Below are 22,686 nucleotides of genomic sequence, written 5' to 3' on the forward strand. Positions count from 1 at the left end.
ACATCTTTACTCTCTTACCTACCTCTTAAGTCTGCTAATTTTTCTTTTGCATTAATATTAAAAACGATGCATATAAACTCTATCCATGTAAACCCGTGATTTAGGAAATAAATAAGACGACTACAAAAGAGAATAGACAGAGATAATTAGCATCTCCCAGTCAAGCTGGTCGCCAGCAAATTAAAGGAGATATTAGTAAATTAAACCGTGTGTTCTGTATTGCTTAGTATAGAGGAATTAGAAATTATTAACACCATGAGAACCAGAATAAACAAGTATTCTGTTTTCTCTAATCCATTAGCTATTTTCTTCCTTGTCAGCTCAGATAACGGTAACAGATTCGGAAAAAGTGGAAATTCTAATATTTCTACTGTTTGGTCATTTTATGGGAAGGAAACATGGATTTGAGCATTTTATGTGTCAATTACAATGTTTAGTGCTAATAATATGCTAATGAAGTAGTCTATCCACTCAAGTGGGGGGGGTGAGGAGGGGGCAGGTGGGGGGAGGGCACTAGTCCAGTGACGCTGGAGAATAAACAAACAACACTTTGAGTATTAGGACCGTATGAAACAATGCATGATTTAGATGCTATGGAGCATGCCCTCACCCTCAAGGAATATGTCTTAACTTAGCCAACAAGGGAAAGCTCCCTAGTGGAATGAGTAATGCTTGAAATGCATCTTAGAGCATGAGAAATGGTAGGGGATAGAGGGATGCAGTGGGTAGAAGGCAATATAATCCAGAGATGTGCATGTATAAAGCAAGGAGACGTGAAACAACATTTTGCATTTCAGTTATGTAGGATCTGTAGGAGTGAGCAAAGGTTGGAAATGAAAAACTTTGAAGCTCTGGAAATACGCAAGTAGCAGACAACGAAAGGCACTATATGCTATGCTAAAGAGTTTTGACTTTATTTTTTTTCCTAAAAGAAGGTGTGATTAGCTGTTAAATTAAAAAGTGATGATATTAATTCCCATTTAGGAAAATATCTGGCAGGGAAAGTGACAGAGAAAACCAGTTTAGAGACTATTGCAGTCAAGTCAGGTAAGAAGCAGTGAGTTCCTAGACTAAGTCAATGAGGAATAGAGAATCCAAGAAATATCAAGGAAATAGAGATTAAAGAATTTGATACGAGATTTGGTTCAGAGTAAGAGCTGAGAATATGGGATGGCTTCCTGGTTATTATTTTAGGAAATAGGAAGATAATGGGAGAAATAAGTAGAAGTGAAGTTTGGGGGTGGGGGTAAAGGACGTTGAGATGAAGGTTTAGTTGGAATGTCTATGGAACAAGGCTGAGTATATGTTCAGAAAGTAGTTTCAGTTATGGGTTGAAGCTTGGAAAATAGATAGGTCTAAATTAAGCAGTTGTATCTGAGAGTTACCAGCACAGAGTAATAGAGAGCATAGATTGGATGTTTTTGTACATAGAGGCTGTAGCTGAGTGTATGTGTAGAGAGAGAGGATTCAATGTCCAAAGATAGAGCTTTAGTGAAAGGAACAAATGTTATAGGGACGCCATTAAAGGTAAAGACTGTACCACAGCCTTTGGTTTCGGAATGAATATTTAATTATACTAAGGGAACAAATGGTAGGTAAAGTATCTCTTTTAGAGAACAGTTATTTTTATTCCACTGATTATGTATGCATAGGAATGGAAGGAAAGAATTTAGGAGGACTCCCGGGTTTCTGTTTTAGGCAACAAAATGGACAAATGCATATCAAAAGAAAAAAAGACTCACACAAGGAAAAAACCTGCGTGTATATCTATCTATATCTATATATCTATCTCATCATTTATAGCACAATAACATCTTTGGCTACATTAGCTTGTTTGTTTTTCAACTTAGAATATATTATGAAAAATATCATACTGGAGGAAATTTATTTTAATTTAAAATATCACACACTAGAAGAAATTTCAGTTTCATTAGTCAGATGCAATTATCTCCCACTGTGTGAAGCTGACTTTCCTTATCAAGAGCAAAGTGAAAGGGCTGAGCTTATTCCGTCTCTTTGATGTTTTTATAGGATATAATGAAAGACGAATGCTCAATGCTGAAGCTGCAGCTGAAAGAGAGGGATGAACTCATTTCCCAACTTCAGGAAGAGCTGGTAAGTGATGGCAATATTTGGCCCACAAGCGTACTTTCCTTGCAAGGTTATTTGCTATAAACCCTACAACAGCTTATTTATTAACACTAATATTATTAATTATCTATAAACTGTTGGTGATTCAATCGGATTAATTATCAATTTTATAATCCTATGATAATGAACTGTAGATCTTTGACAAGCTGAAAAATAGAGAATGTTTTATAATTTATATTGAACTTTATATAATTCCAGAAACAGATCTCTGAAACAGGGTTACGCATTTCAGTTGTATCTATCAAAAATCATGAAGGCTAAGGCCACATTTTATTTTGTAAAGTGCATGATTGTATCTCTGTAGCAGTATGGAGTTAAATCATGTCATATGAAGCAAAGTACTGAATAATCTTGCAAACAAAAACAGATTTTACTTTTTATTTTCATAGAGTTACAGAAAATGTGTTAACCTAATGAGATTTTTTGTTAATGTAGAAATATTATATAAATCCCAAATATGTTAAAAAAAAAAAAAAAACCCAAAAATGTGAAATGGGTATAGTTCATGTTTCTGGGGTGTTTTTTAATGTGACATTAAAAATGTAATAAATCCTACTTTCATAACAAACATGTTTGGCAGTTAACAGGAATAGCAGTGGGCCCTACTTTTTCTAAGTATGTGTTTTCAATTTATGTATGTATATGAGCAGTACTTTGCAATAAAACACATTTGCTCTGGATATAAATAAAAAAATGATAGTTTTCTAAAAGAAGAATGAAAAAGAAAAGAAAGAGAAAGGAATTTTAATTCATCAAGTTTTCTTAACAATACCCGTAAAATGAAGAAATACTATACAATACAAGAGGCCCTGACTCACTATCAAGATCAAAAAATAAATCCTACATTAACAAATGATGTATTAAGTAATTATTAAATAAAATTATATGGATAAAACAGATTTTATAGACCATCAAGCTTCTGAGAACTCTTAAAATGTTAGTGAGACAGCAGACAAATTTGGAGCATATTTTGATTCTTGACAGCTGATAGTGTTTTTAATGAAATTTGACTTCTATTTAGACTGTTGGGTTGTTGATGATTGTTGGTCCCATAAGCATGTTATTGTGGCTTTAGAAAACCCATCAAATGGATGGCAGTTACACTTTGGGTGGTGAACACAATGTAGTCTACAAAAAAAAAAAAAAAAAAGAAAACCCATAAACCTGTACTTAAAATAGTAATAGTATTAGACAAAAAGAACATGTCTTACATAACTGGGAGTAACCTTTTGTAAATATAAGTGATTTACAATATAAATTTTACATATTACATAAGGAAAACATTTGTATATTTAATGTAACCCTGTATATAGTGTAATCAAGCTTTCTTTAGCATACAAAAATATCTTTGAGTTCAATACAAATCATATGTAGATATTTCTTATCTACATATATGGCTGCATAGTGGCTACATAATGGCTGCATAGATTCATCGGTTTTAACATAGCAGAGACTCTATCATTCATTTTGTCAGAGAATGCTTATTTTGGATAATTAACTCAGAGTATTCATTTTTTTCCCCTCAACATTGGTTGTGATCAGATGTAAAACATAGCATATACAAGAAATCAGACCTTCATTTGTTGAATGAAATGGGAAGGAAAATGATTACTTTCAGAGCCAATATTACATAGCTATAATTAAAGTAATTTAGCATGTCTTCCTCCAAGAAAAAGTCCTCTGTTGGCTGATTCAGTAAAATGAAGCACAAGTTTTTTTTTTCTTTTAAACTTGAATTACCCAAATTGACTACTTAGCCTCTAAAATTTCCCAGGTAACAATCGAGGTACTATTTTAATTTTTGTGCTATGTAGTTTGCATAATCATCTTGAATATTTCAACAAAGGAAAATGTTAACATTTGAAAATATAGTCTGTTTTATTAAAGAGGACTGTAGTTAAAGAGGAAAGTGTGTAAGTGATGATTTAAGAATTTAAGGAAGAAGAAATATTGTTAAAAAGAAAAAGGCATTATTAAAACTGGATTTGGAACATGGAGGAAGGGTGGGAACCACATAAAAGTGATACAAACCACTTGCATCCATTGAAAATTAAGTACTAGTACTTCTGATCCTGATCATAACTAATGACATTTTGACAAGGTGGAGGTTAAACATTATACTTTACCTTCCTAAATTTGAAAATTTCACAATATTTTAGAAACCAGTTTAGCTGAACTCTATTATAATACAGATTCATAATCAGTAATAATTTAGAACTTTTTGCTTGAGGAATATTGTCCCTGAGCTAACATCCATGCCAGTCCTTCTCTACTTTGTATGTGGCATGCTGCCACAGCATGACTTGATGAGTGGGGTACCGGTTCACGCCCAGGATCTGAACCTGTGAACCCCAGGCCACTGAAGCAGAATGTACGAACTTAACCATTGCGCCACCGGGCCAACTCCAGAACTAGTTTAGTTTTTATTGTTTATCATAGGTTTCTCATTTCTTGACCACTGCTATTATCATAAGCAAATTTACCTACATGTATGTATTGTAAAACAAATTTAGATGTAATTATACCAAGAAAAGATTTATACTCAAAGCTTTATTTTTTACAATTATTTGTTTACTTATTTAGCCTTATTTTGATAGTTTTATGAGTTTTAAAAAAGTTAGTCAAGGGCACTGTGGGTTTGGGGCAAAATAGATGTTTTTAAATGCAAGTTTTTGGTTATTTCTTTATCTTAGATCGGAGTTTCTCGACAACAGCACTATTGCCATTTTGGGCCAGATTATTCTTTGTTTTAAGTGGCTGTCCTGTGCATTGTAGGATGTTTAGCAGCATCCCTGGCCTCTCCCCTCTAGATGCCAATAGCACCCTCCAGGCATTGCCGAATGTCCTTGGGGGCAAACTGCCCCCAATTGAGAACCACTACTTTAGGGATATTAGATTAAATTCTAGTCCCCAATGAAAGTGTATGTTATAAGATAAACATTTACTTGTTGATACCCAGTAAAAAACAAAAGTTCTGCAGAAGGGATGGACCCCTCTTTTGACTATTTACATAAATAGCCATTTTTATGCTGTTTTAGGCTGCTAGGGCTGCTATAACAAAATACTATAGACTGGGTGGCTTAAACAACAGAATTTTTTTTTTTTTTTTACAGTCCTGAAGGCTGGCAGTCCAAGATCAGGGTGCCAGCATGGTTGGGTTCTGGTGAGAGCTCTCCTCCTGGCTTGAACATAGATGGCTGCTTCTAGCTATGTGCTCACAGGCCTTTGCTCAGTGCATGTGCATGGAAAGGGGGAGAGGAAGAAAGAGGGTGTAAATTCTTTGATGTCGCTTCTCATAAAGGCACTAATCCATCAGGAGGGCCCTTCCCTCCTGACCTCATCTAAATGCAAGCATCTCCCAAAGACCCCATCTCCAAATACCATCACACTGGGGGTTAGGGCTTCAACATTTGAATTTGGGAAAGACCAAGTTCAGTCCATAGCACATACTGTTTATACTCATGCCTACTTAATATTAGCAAGTAAAATTGTGGACAAAGAGTTCTATTATATTTCTTTTTCAAGCACCAAATGAACTTTTCAAACATTATCGTTCTTCTGTACTGTGTGATTTCAGAATTATTACCTTGGTTCACCTTTTCTTTCTTGCTAGATTGGTAGATTTTACAAAGCATAAATATACCAAGAAACTCAAAATAATTTGATTTTAGATTATGTATTGATATTGTTTGGGCAAATTATCCACATTATTAACTGCATCTCTAATACGGCTGTATTCTGTAGTCAACTCTCAATTTATCCCTTCCTGTTCTCTTTAAAAAGAAGAAAACAAGTGTTTTGTACTCTTGGGAACAATTTCAAGATGTCTGAAATTATTATCCCTGTAATTTGTGTGCATTACTTACATTGGTGAGATTTACTGATTTTGTTAATAGATAAAAATAATCATTAGCACATATTTTTTGATGTCCAAGGGGATATTAAATATTACAATATCAGAGTGTCCTAGGATTGTATATGTGGTAGGGCAGCTAACTGGAGACAACAAGAAATAGACTCTTCAGATAGGAGTTTTGGGTATGGTAAACAGAAAGAAACTGGTCCCACATGGGACATCTGCTCCCAACTGCTTTATAGTAGAACAAATCTCCTCTGCATTGCTGTGAGGTAACATGAAGGGCACTGGCTAGCCATCCCTATGTGACGTGGGCTATGTAAATAAAATTTTTTATGTTGACAGTAAATTATAGCTTGTATTAGTCTTGTAAAGTGTGTTCACAAAAAGTTGGAAGAAGCCAAACAAAATTTGAAATTCTCAAGTTTAAGACCACTCTCCCATCAAATAAGAATTTTTGAAATGTTTTTACTTTCCTCTCTCTTCCCTCCCCTAGAAACTTGTTTCAATTTTGCTGAGCTTGTTGAGGACTTTTAGAGATTTCAGTTCTTTTAGTTGGTTTTCCTTTGAAACATATTTCTTCTCTCTCAAGAATACTTATTTGTGACTTAAATATTTGCAAATCGCTACTCACAGTATTATTATCTATTTAGATTTAAACTGTGTGTAGTATAAGATTTCTTACACATCACTGTTTCTCCTCCTCTTCATCTTTCTTCATTTTATGTTCTATGTTCTCTTCTGATTCACTTAGTGTTTCCTTCAGATGGGATATTGATGATGTAGTCTCTAAATCTTTGAATATCTCTTTACCTTGAAAGATGAAGGATACTGCTATGTGTTGAATTGTGTCCCCCCAAAATTTGTATGTTGAAGTCTTAGCCCCTAATGTGACTGTATTTGGAGATAGGGCTTTTAGGAGGTAACTGGGTTAAATGAAGTCATAAAGGTGGAGTCCTAATTTGATAGAATTCATGCATAGCCTTGTAAGAAGAGAAAGAGAAATCTCTCTTTCTCTGTGCACAGGCACCAAGGAAAGGCCGTATGAATGCACAGTAAGAAGGCAGCTTTCTGAAGCCAGGAAGAGAGCCCTCACTAGAACCCAACCTTGTGGGCACCCTGATCTTGAACTTCCAGTCTCCAGAACTGTGAAAAAATTAATTTCTGCTTTATAAGCCACTCAGTCTATGGTATTTTGTGTAATGGCAGCCTGAGCTGAGACAGATGCCATGTCTAAGCATAGTATTTTTAAGTCTTGGTCTTTTTTTCCTTAGTACATAATACTCCATGGTTTTTTAGATTCAGGTGCTGCACATGACATTTTTTGATGGTTTACATAGGTGTGTGACATTATTTTTCTTCCTTAATTCTGACTGGTATTCAGTAATCCTATTCAATTGATTCAAGTTTTCCTTTAAATTAGAGAATTTTTTTCCTCCTGAAACCCATATTTTCATATTTGATCTCATAGATCGATCCTTCAAGTCCCTTATATTTTTCTCTTACTATTAAACTGTTTTGTCTTTAGCTAATATTTCTTCCACTAATATTCTAAGCCACTAATTTGATTCTCAATGATGACTACACTTTTATAGTCTAGTAAATGTTCAAATTCAGAAATTTTTTTTTAAATATAGAAAATAATTTTTATGCTTTAATTATATACCAGTAAATATTCCTAGTACTGTTTTCTTAATTTGTCATTTGTGCCCTACAGCATTTCTCTTGCACTTGAAGTGGCCTGTCCTTGATATTTCTCTTGTCCTTCCTTCCTAGGTCTTGGGTCCTCCTAAGATACACTATTACTTTCTTTTGCTTGTTCATTACTCTACTTATCCTCAGTACTCAGGTAAAAAACTTGGAAAATTTAACTCACAAATGGTCAAAGGCCCAATAAAATCTGCTTTTGTTGGCTGATGACAATGAACAAATTTAAAGCTTGTCTTCATTTTTCTTTTGTTACACTTTGAGTTCTCCTCAGTTACAGATGTTAGAACACTGCTGGCCAATCTGGGTGGCTGCACTGCAGTTTACCCAGCCAGGAATACTCTGCTGATCCTCCTGGGATAAGAAATTGGGAAAGTACCACCCTTCCTTGCAAGGGTGGATATATTCCATCAGCACTGCTGTCTCCAGAAGCTTTGATTTCTCATCCTTAACCCAGACATATTGGCTGCTAGTCCAATAGTTTCAGTTAAGCCCAGAGGAAAACAAAGTCTTGAGCCTGCTCTCTTCTCCCAACTCCCATCAGAACCTGAACTCTCCCACATATGCCTCTGAGCCTTGCCTTCCTGCCCCAGCCTCTGCTTCAGCTTAGAAGTTAGTGTTAACTTGGGAGAGGATGGTGTCAGGGTTTTGTATTCAGGATACTATCTTCTTTTGAGACTCTTTCTTCGTGTTCCCTCTGTTGAGCAAACCCAAAATGGTAATTGCATTGTGCAATCTCCCCCTCCACAATCTACATCTTGGCAAGAATTCACTGGCAACCACATTACATGAACTCCAAGGCGTACACCAGGTTTGGTTAACTTTACATTGGGTTGGAAGATGAAATGAGAAATAGAACAAAGGAGGCATTTCTTCCCTTCATCTTCCTATAGACTGACCTTCTTTGTTTAAAGAGGAGAGTGAGTCAATATAGTGATATAAAAAATCAGAATATGAGTGGCTAGCCTAATTGCCTGTGTGACTAGATTTAGGTATTTTTCTTTTTTGGGGGGCTCAGTTTCTTCAATTTTCAAATATTACCATAACATTAGAAATATAGAAAAATATTAAATATCAATAGTGAATTTGATAAATAAATTACAATATATTTATATAGGTATAGTATATATTATATTACATATAATATATGTTTACAGAGCTGTATATTTATAAAATTATTAAGTAGGGAGAAGTAGATTTTAGAACTGCATATAATATGATAACATGATATAAACAACATGTGTACATAGAAAGTCTTGTATAATTAACAATATTTATCTTTAGGTAACATGAGTGTTTAATTGCTATTATATAATTTGGTAGGGTTTCACTTTTAGTAACAAGTATATATTTCCTTTACAATCAGAAAAAAAATCAGACATATCTCTTTGGAAAATAAATGAAGAATTTAGATGCAATGACTGGTTTTCATCCTGTGTTCGTGTGTTGGAGGCATCTTAGTCTGCTCGGGCTGCTGTAACAAAATACTGTAAACTGGGTGGCTTAAACAACAGACATTTATTACATATCTGGAGGCTAGAAGTCCAAGATCAAGGTGCCGGCAGGTTCCCTGTCTGGTGAGAGCCTTCTTTCTGGCTTGTAGATGGCTCTTATCTCCTTATGTCCTCACGTGGCCTTTCTTTGGTGCATGGACCCAGGGAGGAGGAGAGAGAGAGCTCTTGTGACCCTTCTTATAAATCACGAATGTCATCATGAGGGCCCTACCTTCATGACCTAATCTAACCCTCATTACCTCCCAAAGGGCCTTCCTCCAAATACCATCACATTGGGGGTTAGGACTTCAACATATGAATTTTGGGGGACATAAACATTTAGTTCATAACAGAAAAAAAAAAGAGTATCAGAGAGGTCTTGGGAAATTCTACCCCCTCACTATAACCCCTTAATGATAGCAATTATGATGTTACTGTTTTTGCATATCACAATTCTCTGCAGGATTCTAGTTGACAAAAAGTCACATCTGAGAATAAAATCAAACACACAAACAAACAAAAACCTGGACAAGATGATTGCTAAGGACTACTGTGAATTATTAGATCACAGTAGAAAATGAGATGAAAAGCTGTGACATATACTTTGCTGAGGATTATTCACCATCATGTTGATTGAGCAAGATGTTAATTAATTGAAGGTATGAGAAAAGAACTCACATTCAAGTCAGGAATGATAAGTTTTTGATAAATAATATTTGGATATATATTCTAAAATATCTTTTTTTATTTTGTAGACTATATTGAATTCTGTCAATATTAAAAATCTAACTCTCCCACCCAGCAGAGAGATTTAGGGATTTCATGAACATACTTTACAAGATATTTAGTGCATAGGTGTAGATTTAGACCAGAAGTCTAAACATAACAGCTAAAGTAAGAATACTTTATCAAAATAAATTATAATGATAAAAGGTATTTAAAATAATTGCATATTATTTTTAACCTTAGGTTTAACTTTATTAAATTTAATGATATAAAGCAGAGAAATATTTTTCTCACTTACGAGAAAGTTTTAGATCTTTTCTCAGCTATTTAGCGAAGATCGAGTTGAAGAATGCAGTGTAGTTTTATTGCTAGTATGAAACTGAGGAACATTGTAAATATTACCTTCTTGTGCCTAAAATAAATCTGAGAGATTTATCATAAACGTTGATGGTGAAGTGTAACCTTGTGTTTTGAGGGGACAGATATTTTCTTGTAAATGATTATTAATCTTGTAAATGGTTTCAGGAATCTTATAAATGGTTTCACACTATGGGTAAAAAGTGTGCCCCTTGTGATATCAGAAATTGAAGAAAGTGTATTTGGTATTTATTTATAGATGGATTGAAAACATTTCTAAATAAGTGAAAGTAACTTAAAAATGAAAAGAAGAATAACTTTAGTTGGACCTATGACTGTGAAGAATGAAATGGCCCTAGTTAGGATCAGTCTACCATACTGTGAATTGACTGTTTTGTTTTACCAGTAATTTGGATGCCTGTTACTTATACTCTGTGAAAAATATTAAATGAATTTGTATGGGTAACCACATTAGAAAAGTGAATTGTCAGTAATTTATGATTATAAACTTTTATGATTTTTACCATTTCACACTCTTCCATTGGATACTTTTATTCGTTTTTTAGCTGATCTGAGTAAAAAGCATCAGATGCAGCTTTTTACAGTGTATTTCTTTAAAAACACATATATTTCTATTTAAAAGACTAGTTTAAATGGATCACCCAAAAACAAAGTAAGTTTTCTGGGCAGAAAAGTTCAATTAGCCCTGTCTAGGAATAAATATACACTTTAATACAGCTCTCATTAAAACAATAAAGAAAAATAAAACAAGGCAAAATAAAAATAGTTACCGTGTTCCCTTCTTAATCTTCCTCTGTTTACCAGCATAACATTTACACTAATCAGAAGGTCGTGGAAGCTGTCAGTTACCTTAACCACCATATGATTCTAGTTTAATCAGTAACGGAGTGCATTGACTGTGGAGCATTTAAAACAATAATAAAACTGACTAAGAGTTACCGTATCTACTATTACCATAAGCCACCATTTCAAAAAATGTCAGTGATAAGACTCCTTTCTGAAAAGTTTTTTTTGTGGGTCTGAATTCTTATTCAGTAACTCCAGTTATGATTGGGTGTTACATTTTACACAAATGCACTTTTAAAAATTTCAATTATCACATTTTTATTACTCATCTCCTAATAAACATTGTATTTTTAAATGAAAGTTAATTGGGAGAACTTCCAGTTATAGAGTTGAAACATACACAGAGACTTAGCAGTTCAGAATCCTCCAGCGAGCTTTAAGCTCAGTGTCTGTTTCTAACTCCTGTGCTACCTATTAATATATTCAACAAAAATTCAAAATAAGCAATGAGAGCATAGTTATTGTAAAGATGAAAGAAAGAGTGACTTCAATTCTGTCATTTGATGTGACCATTTGGAGTATTTATTTAAGATTTAAACAAATAGAGGGAGAACTGTGAGGTATATATTTTTGGGGGAAATACTTGCAAATTTTAGTTCGTATATTGAATATTTTACTAAATTTTAATATCTTCAATTCTGAACTTTATTTTTCATTTTAAATTTATGTTTCATTTTAATTATATGTTTTAAAACTAATGCATTAATAAAGAACGTTACATCAGGGCACAATTGCGTAGTTGCCTAAAATTGTATCTTTTGCAAACTGTTATTAAACAAATATTGTGTTTATTAAAACATTATTTTTTTACATAATCATATTACAAAATTCAATACAACAAAGTTTTACTAGCTGCATTTCTTCTCTGGCCATTACTAATATTCATCTTATGTCACGATTATTATTTAAAGTAAGTTTTTCTTATAGAAGAGGAAAGTTTTAAAAATGATCCACGCCAGGTATCCAATATAATAGGTACATCACTGAGTTGAACACCTCTTCCTCCTGCAATGTACAAACTAACTCGAGAAAGCCAGATCACAAAAAGAAGTTTAAAAAAATATATATCCCTTTTTGTGTTGTTCAACCTTCTTTGTTCTCATTCAAAGCAAATATTGAAAATTATATTCTTGCTTGAGTGTAAGTAAACATGTAAACAATCATTTTTGCCCAGCCTTTTAAAATGCCATTTACTTTATTTAAATGTAAGCTAAGCTCTCAGCTCATCTTTTAGTATTTGAATAGCAAAGCATGGGGCTGCATAAAGGCATGTGTAGAATTGATGAATTTTGAAAAATTGAAGGCAATTGAAGAACTGAAAGTGTAGCATTATGTGTAATCAGGTTACTATGCATAATAAAAAAGGGGGAGCTAAAAATAAAAGACTCTGACTAGGAAATACATATGGCTAAATAGCACTTTATCAAGAATCTGGAGAGAAGAGTAATTTTGATTTGGTTTAAAAATATATTCAGTATTCAAATTGAATAAAATTGTATGCCCTTGAAGCTTTAATAACAGAATAATTCTTACTTGATAAGAGAAACATTCTTTTTGCATGAAAATCGTATCCTGAATTCATCTTAAAAGTAATTCCCCGCTTGCTCTACATTCCATTATAATTTATGGTATTATTTCATGCCAGTCATTTTAAGATGGAATATTACAGGCCCATGGATGATTTGCACAAGAACAGATAGCTGTAAGTACTTTCAAATCCTCTTTCTTTCTCATATTTAGGTAACATTAAGAACAGAAAAGAAATAGATTAGGTATACTTAAACATTATTCAAGTGTCAGGCTACTTTCCTTTGTTCAGGCAAATTAATTGCATGAATTCCAGAAAAGGCTTATCTCAGCAGTAATTACTCTCCCTGTGAGGTCCGTGGGACAGATGTACAGTGTAGATGTGACAATATCCTATGATACATAATGGGGATTAGCCTCCAGTTCCTTACTCCAGTACCCTGATGAAGAGCTGCCAAAAAGATATAATCTTTAATATTCTACCTCACTTGCCTTGGCAATCCTACATATTTGTTTAAGTCTTTATCACGAAGTGTTGTCACACTACGGCATGGATATAGGGAAATAATTGTGGTGATTTAAATGCCGGTATGAAGATGTTTACCTTTAAGACATACATAGGTTTTAAAAGGAACAAGTAGCCATGTGATGGCCAAATGAGGCATATAGCTGGAATTATACATAAAGTTGTTAGATATTTTTCATTTAGTCTATAAGGTATGTCATATAATTTAGTAGTTTTCCCTTCATTCTTTTATTATTTGTTTTATTATACCAATCAAGATTCCAGTGCTTAGAGTAATTTACCAAATAAAACTATTTAAGAAGTCAACTGGACATAAAGATAGCCACAGGCTTAGAATTAGGAAAAAAATATATATATACAAATCATGTTCTGAATTACTGGGGTAGTAAATAATATGCAAAAGGATAATATATACATGTTGTGTGTGTGCACACACGCATGTATTTGTTATATGTGTGTAGATGTGTGTGTATGAATGCTTTAGGTTTATTATTGCCTTTAATTTTTATAATAAAATTTAGAAGTGCACACTATTGCTTCCAGGTTATCTATAATAAAACTGATATTCAGAGGGATTAAGTGATCCGTTCAGGTCTGCATAATAAGTGATAGAATTAGGATTTGAAGCAAAGTCTGTCTGACTCCATGAACATGTTTTTCCCCCTACTACATCATAAATTACAAAGTGATGAGGTTAGTGCTGTACAATAGGACACCACAATTCTCCTTGGCTTCGTATCAATACCATAACAAAAAACAACAGCTCCTGTTTATTGATTGCTTAGCCTGGTAGTAGCAGTCAGACTTGGGTGGTTGGGGTACCGAGTTGTGTGATACAAAACAGGAAGACTGATATCAGAGCAATCACCTACAGCAACTTCTCACTGCCTGGTGGAGAGCATGGCGCTTCCCTCAGCAAGGGCGTGGGACATCACAGACACATTGAATGTCATTTCTGTTTCCTGTCCTTTTTCATGGACATTCCCTGCATCTGAGTAAGGACACTAAATGAAGCCCATTTTTAAAAAGTTCTTGTAAAATCATGGCTTGGCATCGTCATGAGTGATGAAGACAGGAAGAGAGAAAAATCTATCTTATCTAAAAGCTAAGAAAACAAATGTTTTTTCATGATCTTCAGTGTATCTCTATGTCTATATATGTGTGTCAATACAATATCTACATACTCACACATATGTAGTTCGTATCAATAAATCTACCATAGTCAGTCAAGCACAGACTGAAGGGATTGCCGAAAGTGAGCAAACCCACTAATCCAAACAAACATCAGTGAGTATCTGATGTCATCTGCTGACAGAATTATTTCATTCAGTTAATGAAAAACACATGAATGAATGGGCTGGAGATGGTTTTTCATAATGTAGTACCATCTCACTTCCCAACTATTTGAGCTGTTTCTAGGACTATTTTAAGTTCTATAAGGAATAAAAAAGAGGATTCCTTCTATAAGGAATAAAAAAGAGGACTTAAAATTTAACCAGGCGTCTTTCCCACCAGGAAGCTTGGGCATAAGTGCCCTCCTGTGTGCTCCTCTGTCACACTCAAAGAAAAACCAAGGAAACAGCATTCGACAGAACAATGAAAAATTTTTGCAGAAATTTAGGTAGTGCTAATGTAGTCTGCTTCTCCTCGTTTTTACAAGAAAAAGCATTTGATGCAATAAAACAATTAGACGGCTCTCTTAAGCTAATTTTTTAGAAGTAATGGTCTATTATGTGAATAATTAGTAATAGAAAGTAGCTATGGCTAGGAAGTTAATGCTACCAGAGAAAGAATAGCTGCTGTAAAACCTAAGTGTAAATGGAAGAGTAAAAATTAACTTAAAATGGCAAACATATTTGTAACCTATGTTTGTGAAAGTACGAAAGACTGAGACGTACATGAGGCAAATATGTGCCTATACTGTGTGTCGATACAACGCTAGGCAATTTGCTTATGTATCTCACATGACCTTTAGTCATATTTTTTTCTTAATAATCGAGCAAGTTAAGGCTTAAAGATATTAAATGGCTCAGAGTTACAGAACTACAGGATGTCATTTAAAGAATCTATGTATGTATAAATTAAATTTGACTATGTTTGTTATGGAGAGGCAAAAAGTGCTTCACTGCAATGGTCCTTAAATCAAATATTTCTCACTATTTGTCCCGTGCACAGACTGGTGGAGTGCCAGGCTGAGAGGAACAAAGAAAACAGAGCCCATAGCAAGTCAGTGTTTATAGGGATGTCAGAGCTATTGAAGTTTGTGGAACTTGGTTGCTTTGGAAGAGAGCTCCTTAAAATTCTTATATAATTTCCCAGACGCAATTGCCAATATTCCTTTTATTAAATTCTCAATTCCTAGTACATTTCACAGCTCTTGGTTTATTTGCCAGCCACCCAAGATTAATTTGATTCAGTATTTAAAGGCTTCCAGGGTTTGAGGCTGCTGTACCCACCCTTTCTTTCCCTTCAAATGCATAACTTTTGTCAGTTGTCCTACATCTGTGAGCAAACTAGTTTGGTAGCAATACTAAATAAATTACTATTAAAAAAAAGTGATGTGAATTCTAATAAGAAATGTGGAGAAGTAAAACATGTAATGTCAACATAATAGATGTCCAATCCATGTAAGCTCCTCCTCCCCTTGTTCTTTGTTTATTTTAGTTTTTATTCTTACTCATCCTGTATTCCATTTACTGTTCCCAACTACTCTGAATTATGTCGGTTTTGTTGTCATTCTCACTGCATTGCAAACAGAGAAACTAAGGTTCAGCACAATTAATGAACTTTTCCATCAGCTACTGAGCAGCAGATGTGAGACTGGAGGATGCTTGAGGTGGTGCTGCCCTGCCTTTGCTTAAGACTGACTCCTTCACGCTGGATATGCAAAGAGATGCCAAATTTTGGAGGAGGGGAGGTAGGATAGAATCAATTGAAAAGATATTTACTTATTGATTCTCACTTCCTAGCTAATCTGACCTTTTCAATTAAAAATAATAGGCACTATTCATAGTTCTCTATCATTTTTTACACTGAGATTTTGGAGTGTATAGCCTGTCTTGTTATAATCCCTCATTTAAGAAAACTATATCATTATATAATTTTCCATGGATGAAAGTCTATACATTTTTTTTCCTCCTCTGAACTTTGTCACAATAGGCATATTTGTTTTAGCAAAAATAGGCTACTAGAAAGATGATGCCATGCCTGTTACACTGCTCAAGATTGGCTATATGATTTGTTTATCTCCAATATGTTGCAAGAGGCAGACACTTGGCAAGTTTAGTGTCATCTATCGATGTGATTGAACTTAAGGTTGGGTGAATAACGCTTCATTTCATCCTTGAAACTTTATGAACACAGCTGTCTAATATTATATCAACAACAATGCTGCTTCTTAAAGAAGTCTCACTATTTGCGTATTGTAATGGAGGGTTTTTTTTTTTTTTACATGAAATGATAACCTTGACTAAATTTTAGGTAAAATTTATTTTAGACTATATTTTTGAAGTCTGTTTTTAATGAAAGTTATCTCATGGCAGAAGAGAAAAAAACATATGTTACCCATTATTCCACTACCCCAACATAATTCTTTTGGGAAAAAATCAAGAGTTTTCCCCCTTTTTTATATAGTTGAAATGATAATAACTACATATTTTGTACTCTGATTTTTTCGTAATTATATATTAAATATATTTTATATGTCTAATTATTTTTCTTAAAATAAATTCTCAAAAGCAACATTACGGGAGTAAAGGGTAAGACATCCTTTTTTACAAGCATTAGTTGTTAACTACTTAACTTTTTTCTAATTCAGTGGTATAAGTACATGGTTACTAGTAATTTTTTTTTGTCAATTGTATATTCAAATAAGCGTATATTAAATGGATGCTTTTCTTGAAACAAAATGAAATTTTAGTGACTCTAAGTTTTCTCTCCCTACTGGAAATATCTGCAAATAAATAGAAAATTCTTGATTTTAGTTGCATATATTCAGCTAAAGCTATAGATGTAGATATACATTTGATAATATAACCAAAACTATGGCAATATTTTTCTGAGTCATAGCAAATGGGCAAACTATATAAACGAATGAAGCTTCAGTGTTTACTATGTGTAAAAAGTTGTCTGGTTCTTTAAAACTACAGAGCTTAAACAAGCATGTTAATTGCTTTGAGTAGACTTTTTTCCTTGTCCAATGATTTTTCTCTCGTTATGTATCCTGACGTATGGTTACCAAAGTGCCCTAGCTTAGAGATCCATAAAGAAAAGAAGTACTGCTTTCTGGAAACATATCATACCTGTCATTAGGCAAGGGAACATTATTCCTTTCGTCAGTTCCAAAATCTGCAAAAATTTTTCATATTCTTATTTTACTCAGAAGCATTTAACTACTAAAAATGCACACCAAAGGGCACTGACAAGGCCAGATTTCCCCAACACTTTACAGATCTGTCCTTCCAGAACTAAATGGTATGTACTCGAACAAAATATTATGGAACAATGAAATTGCAACTTATTTATAGTGTTCTTCCATGGGTAAAATATTAATCTTTTTGTAAAGAATACACTTTCTGTGTATAAATGGGAAGATCCAAACCTACTGATAAACTAAGTACATTTTCTCCTATTCATACTCCATCTTTGGGGAAACGGGAAGATGTTGTGCACTTATTGTAGCTTTCAAGACAACACATCTTTCATTATTCAGTGCTTTTCCAATAACTTAAGGAGCTAGTTCTCCTCTCTTTAACGCAAGGACAGTGTAAAGTAGTCTCTGAAGTTATGGAGACTACTAATAACCCTGATTATTCCTTGGGACTTTTTTTCTTGGCAATAAGAAATGACTAAGTGTATCCCTGTAAAGACATTTCATTTGTTCATTGCCACTCAGTTCTCAGTATTAAGAACCAGTCCATGAAACAGTGCGTGACCCATAAGCACTCAAATGTGTATTTAATGAATAAATGAATATATTATTCAAAGTAGGCAAATAAATTCCTAATTTCTCAATTGAAATAAACAAGTAAACCCTTCAATGCGTTATATTTGCAGCTCTAAATGAATTTTTGTGTGTTTCCACAGTTTAAAGGAAGTTCTCTGTAAGATCACTGTCAGTTTGCCCTTATGGAAGTCACATGCCTAATTCCCTTCCCAGTGTTCACAAGGTGATTATTAATGATCAGGGTAAACTCTAAAGTGAATAATTTATTTCTTGCTAAGGGTCAACTTTTTTAAGTCACTAGGATTTCATGCATGATTCTCAAAGGGTAAGTTGAATATTAGTACCTCAGTACGCTGAAAGAATTATTGATACTAAACACCACATTGATGTTAGATGCTACTTGAATTAATAGTTTCAGTTCACTCTTCCTTTTCCTGTTAAGATTCCTTGGCTAATTACAGTGCAGGGAAAAAAGTTAATTCCATTCTAGGAGTATTAGTAGATAATTTTCAAGTGTTTATCACTAGTGCAAAGCAAGAATTGTTTCTGTATTAAACATGATATGTCATTTTTTCAACTGCTTCTGATATTTTAAAGTACCTTTTCCATTTGGCATCTATCAACATTTTTTCTTAGGATTTTAATTTTACCTTTTTCCAAACTAATGCAACTGATTACATCTTTATATTTGAACTTCTAAAATACAATGATATCAGACATGTTGGCTGCCTAACATTTAAGGCCTCTTTTATGGTGTGAAGTATTTATTACCATGGATCCATGAGACCACCCTGCAAGACTGTAATCCCAGTTCAGTGATATGCGTAGAATCACTGTGTGTTGATACATGGGATTTGCCCCCTGAGCGTATTTTATTTAAATCTGATTGCAAGACATTTTCTTTTCTTTCTCCATACATCATTGATAACATCTAATGCTTTGTCAGCAGCGCCTGGAACTCTCATCAAAGATGACAGCTTAGGAAAACCGAATTTTCCCAGAGAGACATATCCAACTAGAATATAGTTTTAATTTTGCCAAGTTGAAATAGATTATGCCAGATTGTTTTAATTGTCTGCAAGACATCTGGGAGAATTTTGCTGCAGTCTAGAGAATCATATGCCATTGTGAAATGTTTGCCTTATTACAGGCACCACAAGGTCTGGGACATAACAGTGCGTGTTTCCTAATTTTCTAGCAACTCCACTTTACGGAATTAAGCCTAGAATGCAGTGAAAGGGACTCTGCCTTTTAAAATTAGTGCTCTCATATATGACTTAAGGGTATTTCAGGAATTCAGGGGAAACAGTCCCATTTTGGTCACCTTCCCAGCATTCTGAGATAGTAGACTTCTGTTCTGACCTGGCATGAAATTTTTGATATTCTATATGTGTAAATTGTATGGTACTATTGGGTAGAACATTTTTAGGTAAATATAAAATTGACAAATAGAATTTCATCCATTTTCATCCATGCCCCTCATTCTGTTACCTTTCTGATATTGATGAACAGGAACGTAATCAGTAAGCACACAGAACAGAAATTTAAATCAAGCTAACCTTCGAGTCTGTCATCTGATGAAGGATTAGTAGTCAAATGTCAGAAACTAGAGAAAAGTTTTTGTTTATAACTTAAAATGAATGAGCAGACACACATTCTACTGAGCTTCCTTGGCTCACAAGCCCTGCCGTGTAGCTCCTCTTTCCTTCTCGGCCCTCTCTGACATACTCCTGGAGATACTGGCAGACGATCTAATCCTTTTAGTCTATCAAAATTTAAATAAAGATTTCTAAATTCTAACATGGTAATGTTGTATGGGGTACACATATCTATATAGGAAAATAAATCATATCAGTTAGTATATTTTTGAAATTCAAGAAAATGAGTAATTTTTCTGGTAAATGAGTTCTCATGGAATATTTTCATCATTAGGATAGAATTGACACTATAAACTTATGTAATTATTTAAAAATATTTTAGTTGTCCAATTTAATTCAGTTGTCCAATAATTAAATTATTGGAATATTTAAATTAACTATTTTGTACGTTAAATACATATTTGAGTTTAATTTGTATCAACTGCTCAATGGCTTTCAGCCTGTGAACTGCCAAGCATTTTGTGTGTCTTCCATATTGCTAACTGCTTTGAGAAATATTATGATCTTTGTTCAAGAAGGAGTCTATAATCTAGATGAGGAATCTAAAATAACACATATAAGCAGCTAATATCACATAATAAATTTCTTGGTTAAGCTTATAACACACCTAAAAATATCTGTTCATCAAACATGTGTATGAGCATAGATTTAAGTAAGTAGAACATGTTTAAATAAACAAATGTGAGTGAACTTTTCATACAGCTCCGACTACAAGGTCTGAAAAAATTGAAATCTGAACATGGGATAGGACGTGGACCTGTGCCCTCCATATGCCTTAGATCTTATAACAAAATACCACAGACTGGGTGGCTTATAAACAACAAGCATTTATCTCTCACAGTTCTGGAGATCAGGGCGCCAGGATGGTTGGGTTCTAGTAAGGGCTGTCTTCCAGGTTGTAGACTGATGACTTCTAGTTGTATTTTTACATGGCAGAAAGAGAGGAAGCTAGCTCTCTGGCCTAGGTGGGATTAATGACTTTAATCCCATTCCTGAGAGTTCTGCTCTCATGATTTAATTACCTCCCAAAGGCCCCACCACGTAAAGCATCACTTTGGGGATTAGATTTCAGTATATGAATTATGGGGAGACACAAGCATTCAGTCTATAACAGATCTGTAGAACATATGCTGACTAAACTTGCTGCAAACTCATTGCTGCATCACACCCAAGACCCAAGAGTGGCACCACAAAGAAGGAAGACTTGCTTCTAGAGGCAGGCCCTAAGCCCTGGTCCAAGGATGTTTACGTGGAAGGAGGAGAAAGCCCACATTAATAGATCAGATTATCTCGAAAGAGAGACTGTTGGAAAGGCTGAGCTTCCCATATTTCATGCTTTTGCCCAATCTCACCAACTAGATAAGACATTTCTTTTCTGTTGTTGAAGCGTAGGTTAGGAGGATAGAATAAAGACTGGAAATCCTTCTCCCATTCTTCCAAAAGAGTAGAAGTTCATACTTTAAAAACTAAGCTTAATAGGAACACTATAAGAGAAAGAAAATGGTTTCCCCAAAGGGAAGTGTATATAAGACTGATACATGAACTGTCTCTTTATTCTATCTTATAGTCACTAGCCAATACTCTGGTCTTTGAGTTAGGAACTTGGATTGAAATTACAGTCATGTGTTGCATAATGATGTTCTGGTCGATGATGGACTGCATATATGATGGTGGTCCCATAAGATTAGTACCATATACCCTAGGTATTTAGTAGGCTATACCATCTAGGTTTATGTAAGTATACTCTGTGATGTTCACACAACAACAAAATTGCCTAATGACACATTTCTCAGAATGTATCCGCATCCTTAAGTGACACATGACTGGAATTATAATAATATAGTGATATAACACAATATAATAAGTTATAAAAATATAATAGTATAATGATACAATATATATTATACAATACATATAAAAATATATAATGTGACATATGTTCTATAAAGCATCCTTTTGATCTCTGCTGCTTTGGTAACTTGAGGTTTATTATTTTATTAAATCTGCTGTTAAAATGAGCATCATTTATTTAATTTAGTAGAGGAGAGAATCCTTCATTTTACTAGAGAGAAAAAATTTAAATCAGTTCTACCAACATCGAATATTAAATGTGTGTGGGTGGAGAAGAATGAGAAGAAAGGTTGTATCTTAATTCAGAATTAGAAAGGAGACAAAATAACCATTTTCTATTACAAAAGAAGTTGACTCTATGACATTAATTTCTCCATGAGAAATCTGTAATCTTCATTTTAGAGAAATTAATTGGTAGCGGTACTATTTATGAAGTGCTGTGTGCTCAAATCCTTGAAGAACTTTTCTACATTATGATTAGCCTAAGATGTGTAGCCTGGAGTGTTTCACATTTTTCTAGCTTTGTGATTACATCCTCCCACTAAGTATCTGATGAACTGAAGAAGACAGCTCTGAATTTCAGCCAACTCAGGGATAAGTGTTTTTTTTTTTTTTTTTGTAAGGAAGATCAGCCCTAAGCTAACATCCATGCCAATCTTCCTCTTTTTGCTGAGGAAGACTGGCCCTGGGCTAACATCTGTGTCCATCTTCCTCCACTTTATATGGGACGCCGCCACAGCATGGCCTGACAAGCGGTGCATAAGTGTGTGCCCAGGATCCAAACCCGGGCTGCTGGCAGTGGAGCTCACACACTTAACCTCTACACCACGGGGCCGGCCCCAGGAGTAAGTTTTTATGAGTACTAAAAAAAAATAATTTAAAATGTCAATGTTCAAAATGTTTTATAGTTCCTATATTTTATGTCTTCATTGGCTAAAGTGCCCATGTGTGAGACTTAAAGCTGATCAACAAAGGGACATTATGTTGCAGAAAGAAACATCCTCATCGGTGAAAGCTGTAAA

At 34.2% G+C, this 22,686-nt stretch overlaps 1 protein-coding gene across 2 annotated transcripts in view; it reads left to right on the forward strand.

The window, feature by feature from the left end:
• CCSER1 (coiled-coil serine rich protein 1) overlaps positions 1 to 22,686 on the forward strand; it is a 674,289-nt gene that overhangs the window by 577,163 nt on the left and 74,440 nt on the right. For both annotated transcript variants that reach the window (XM_058547509.1, XM_058547510.1), the window contains exon 8: positions 2,032 to 2,115. In XM_058547509.1, coding sequence (XP_058403492.1) covers positions 2,032 to 2,115 — 84 coding nt within the window. The remainder of the gene's footprint in view (positions 1 to 2,031; positions 2,116 to 22,686) is intronic.

This window comes from Diceros bicornis, chromosome 8 (genome assembly GCF_020826845.1).
Source record: "Diceros bicornis minor isolate mBicDic1 chromosome 8, mDicBic1.mat.cur, whole genome shotgun sequence".
Classification (NCBI taxonomy): domain Eukaryota; kingdom Metazoa; phylum Chordata; class Mammalia; order Perissodactyla; family Rhinocerotidae; genus Diceros; species Diceros bicornis.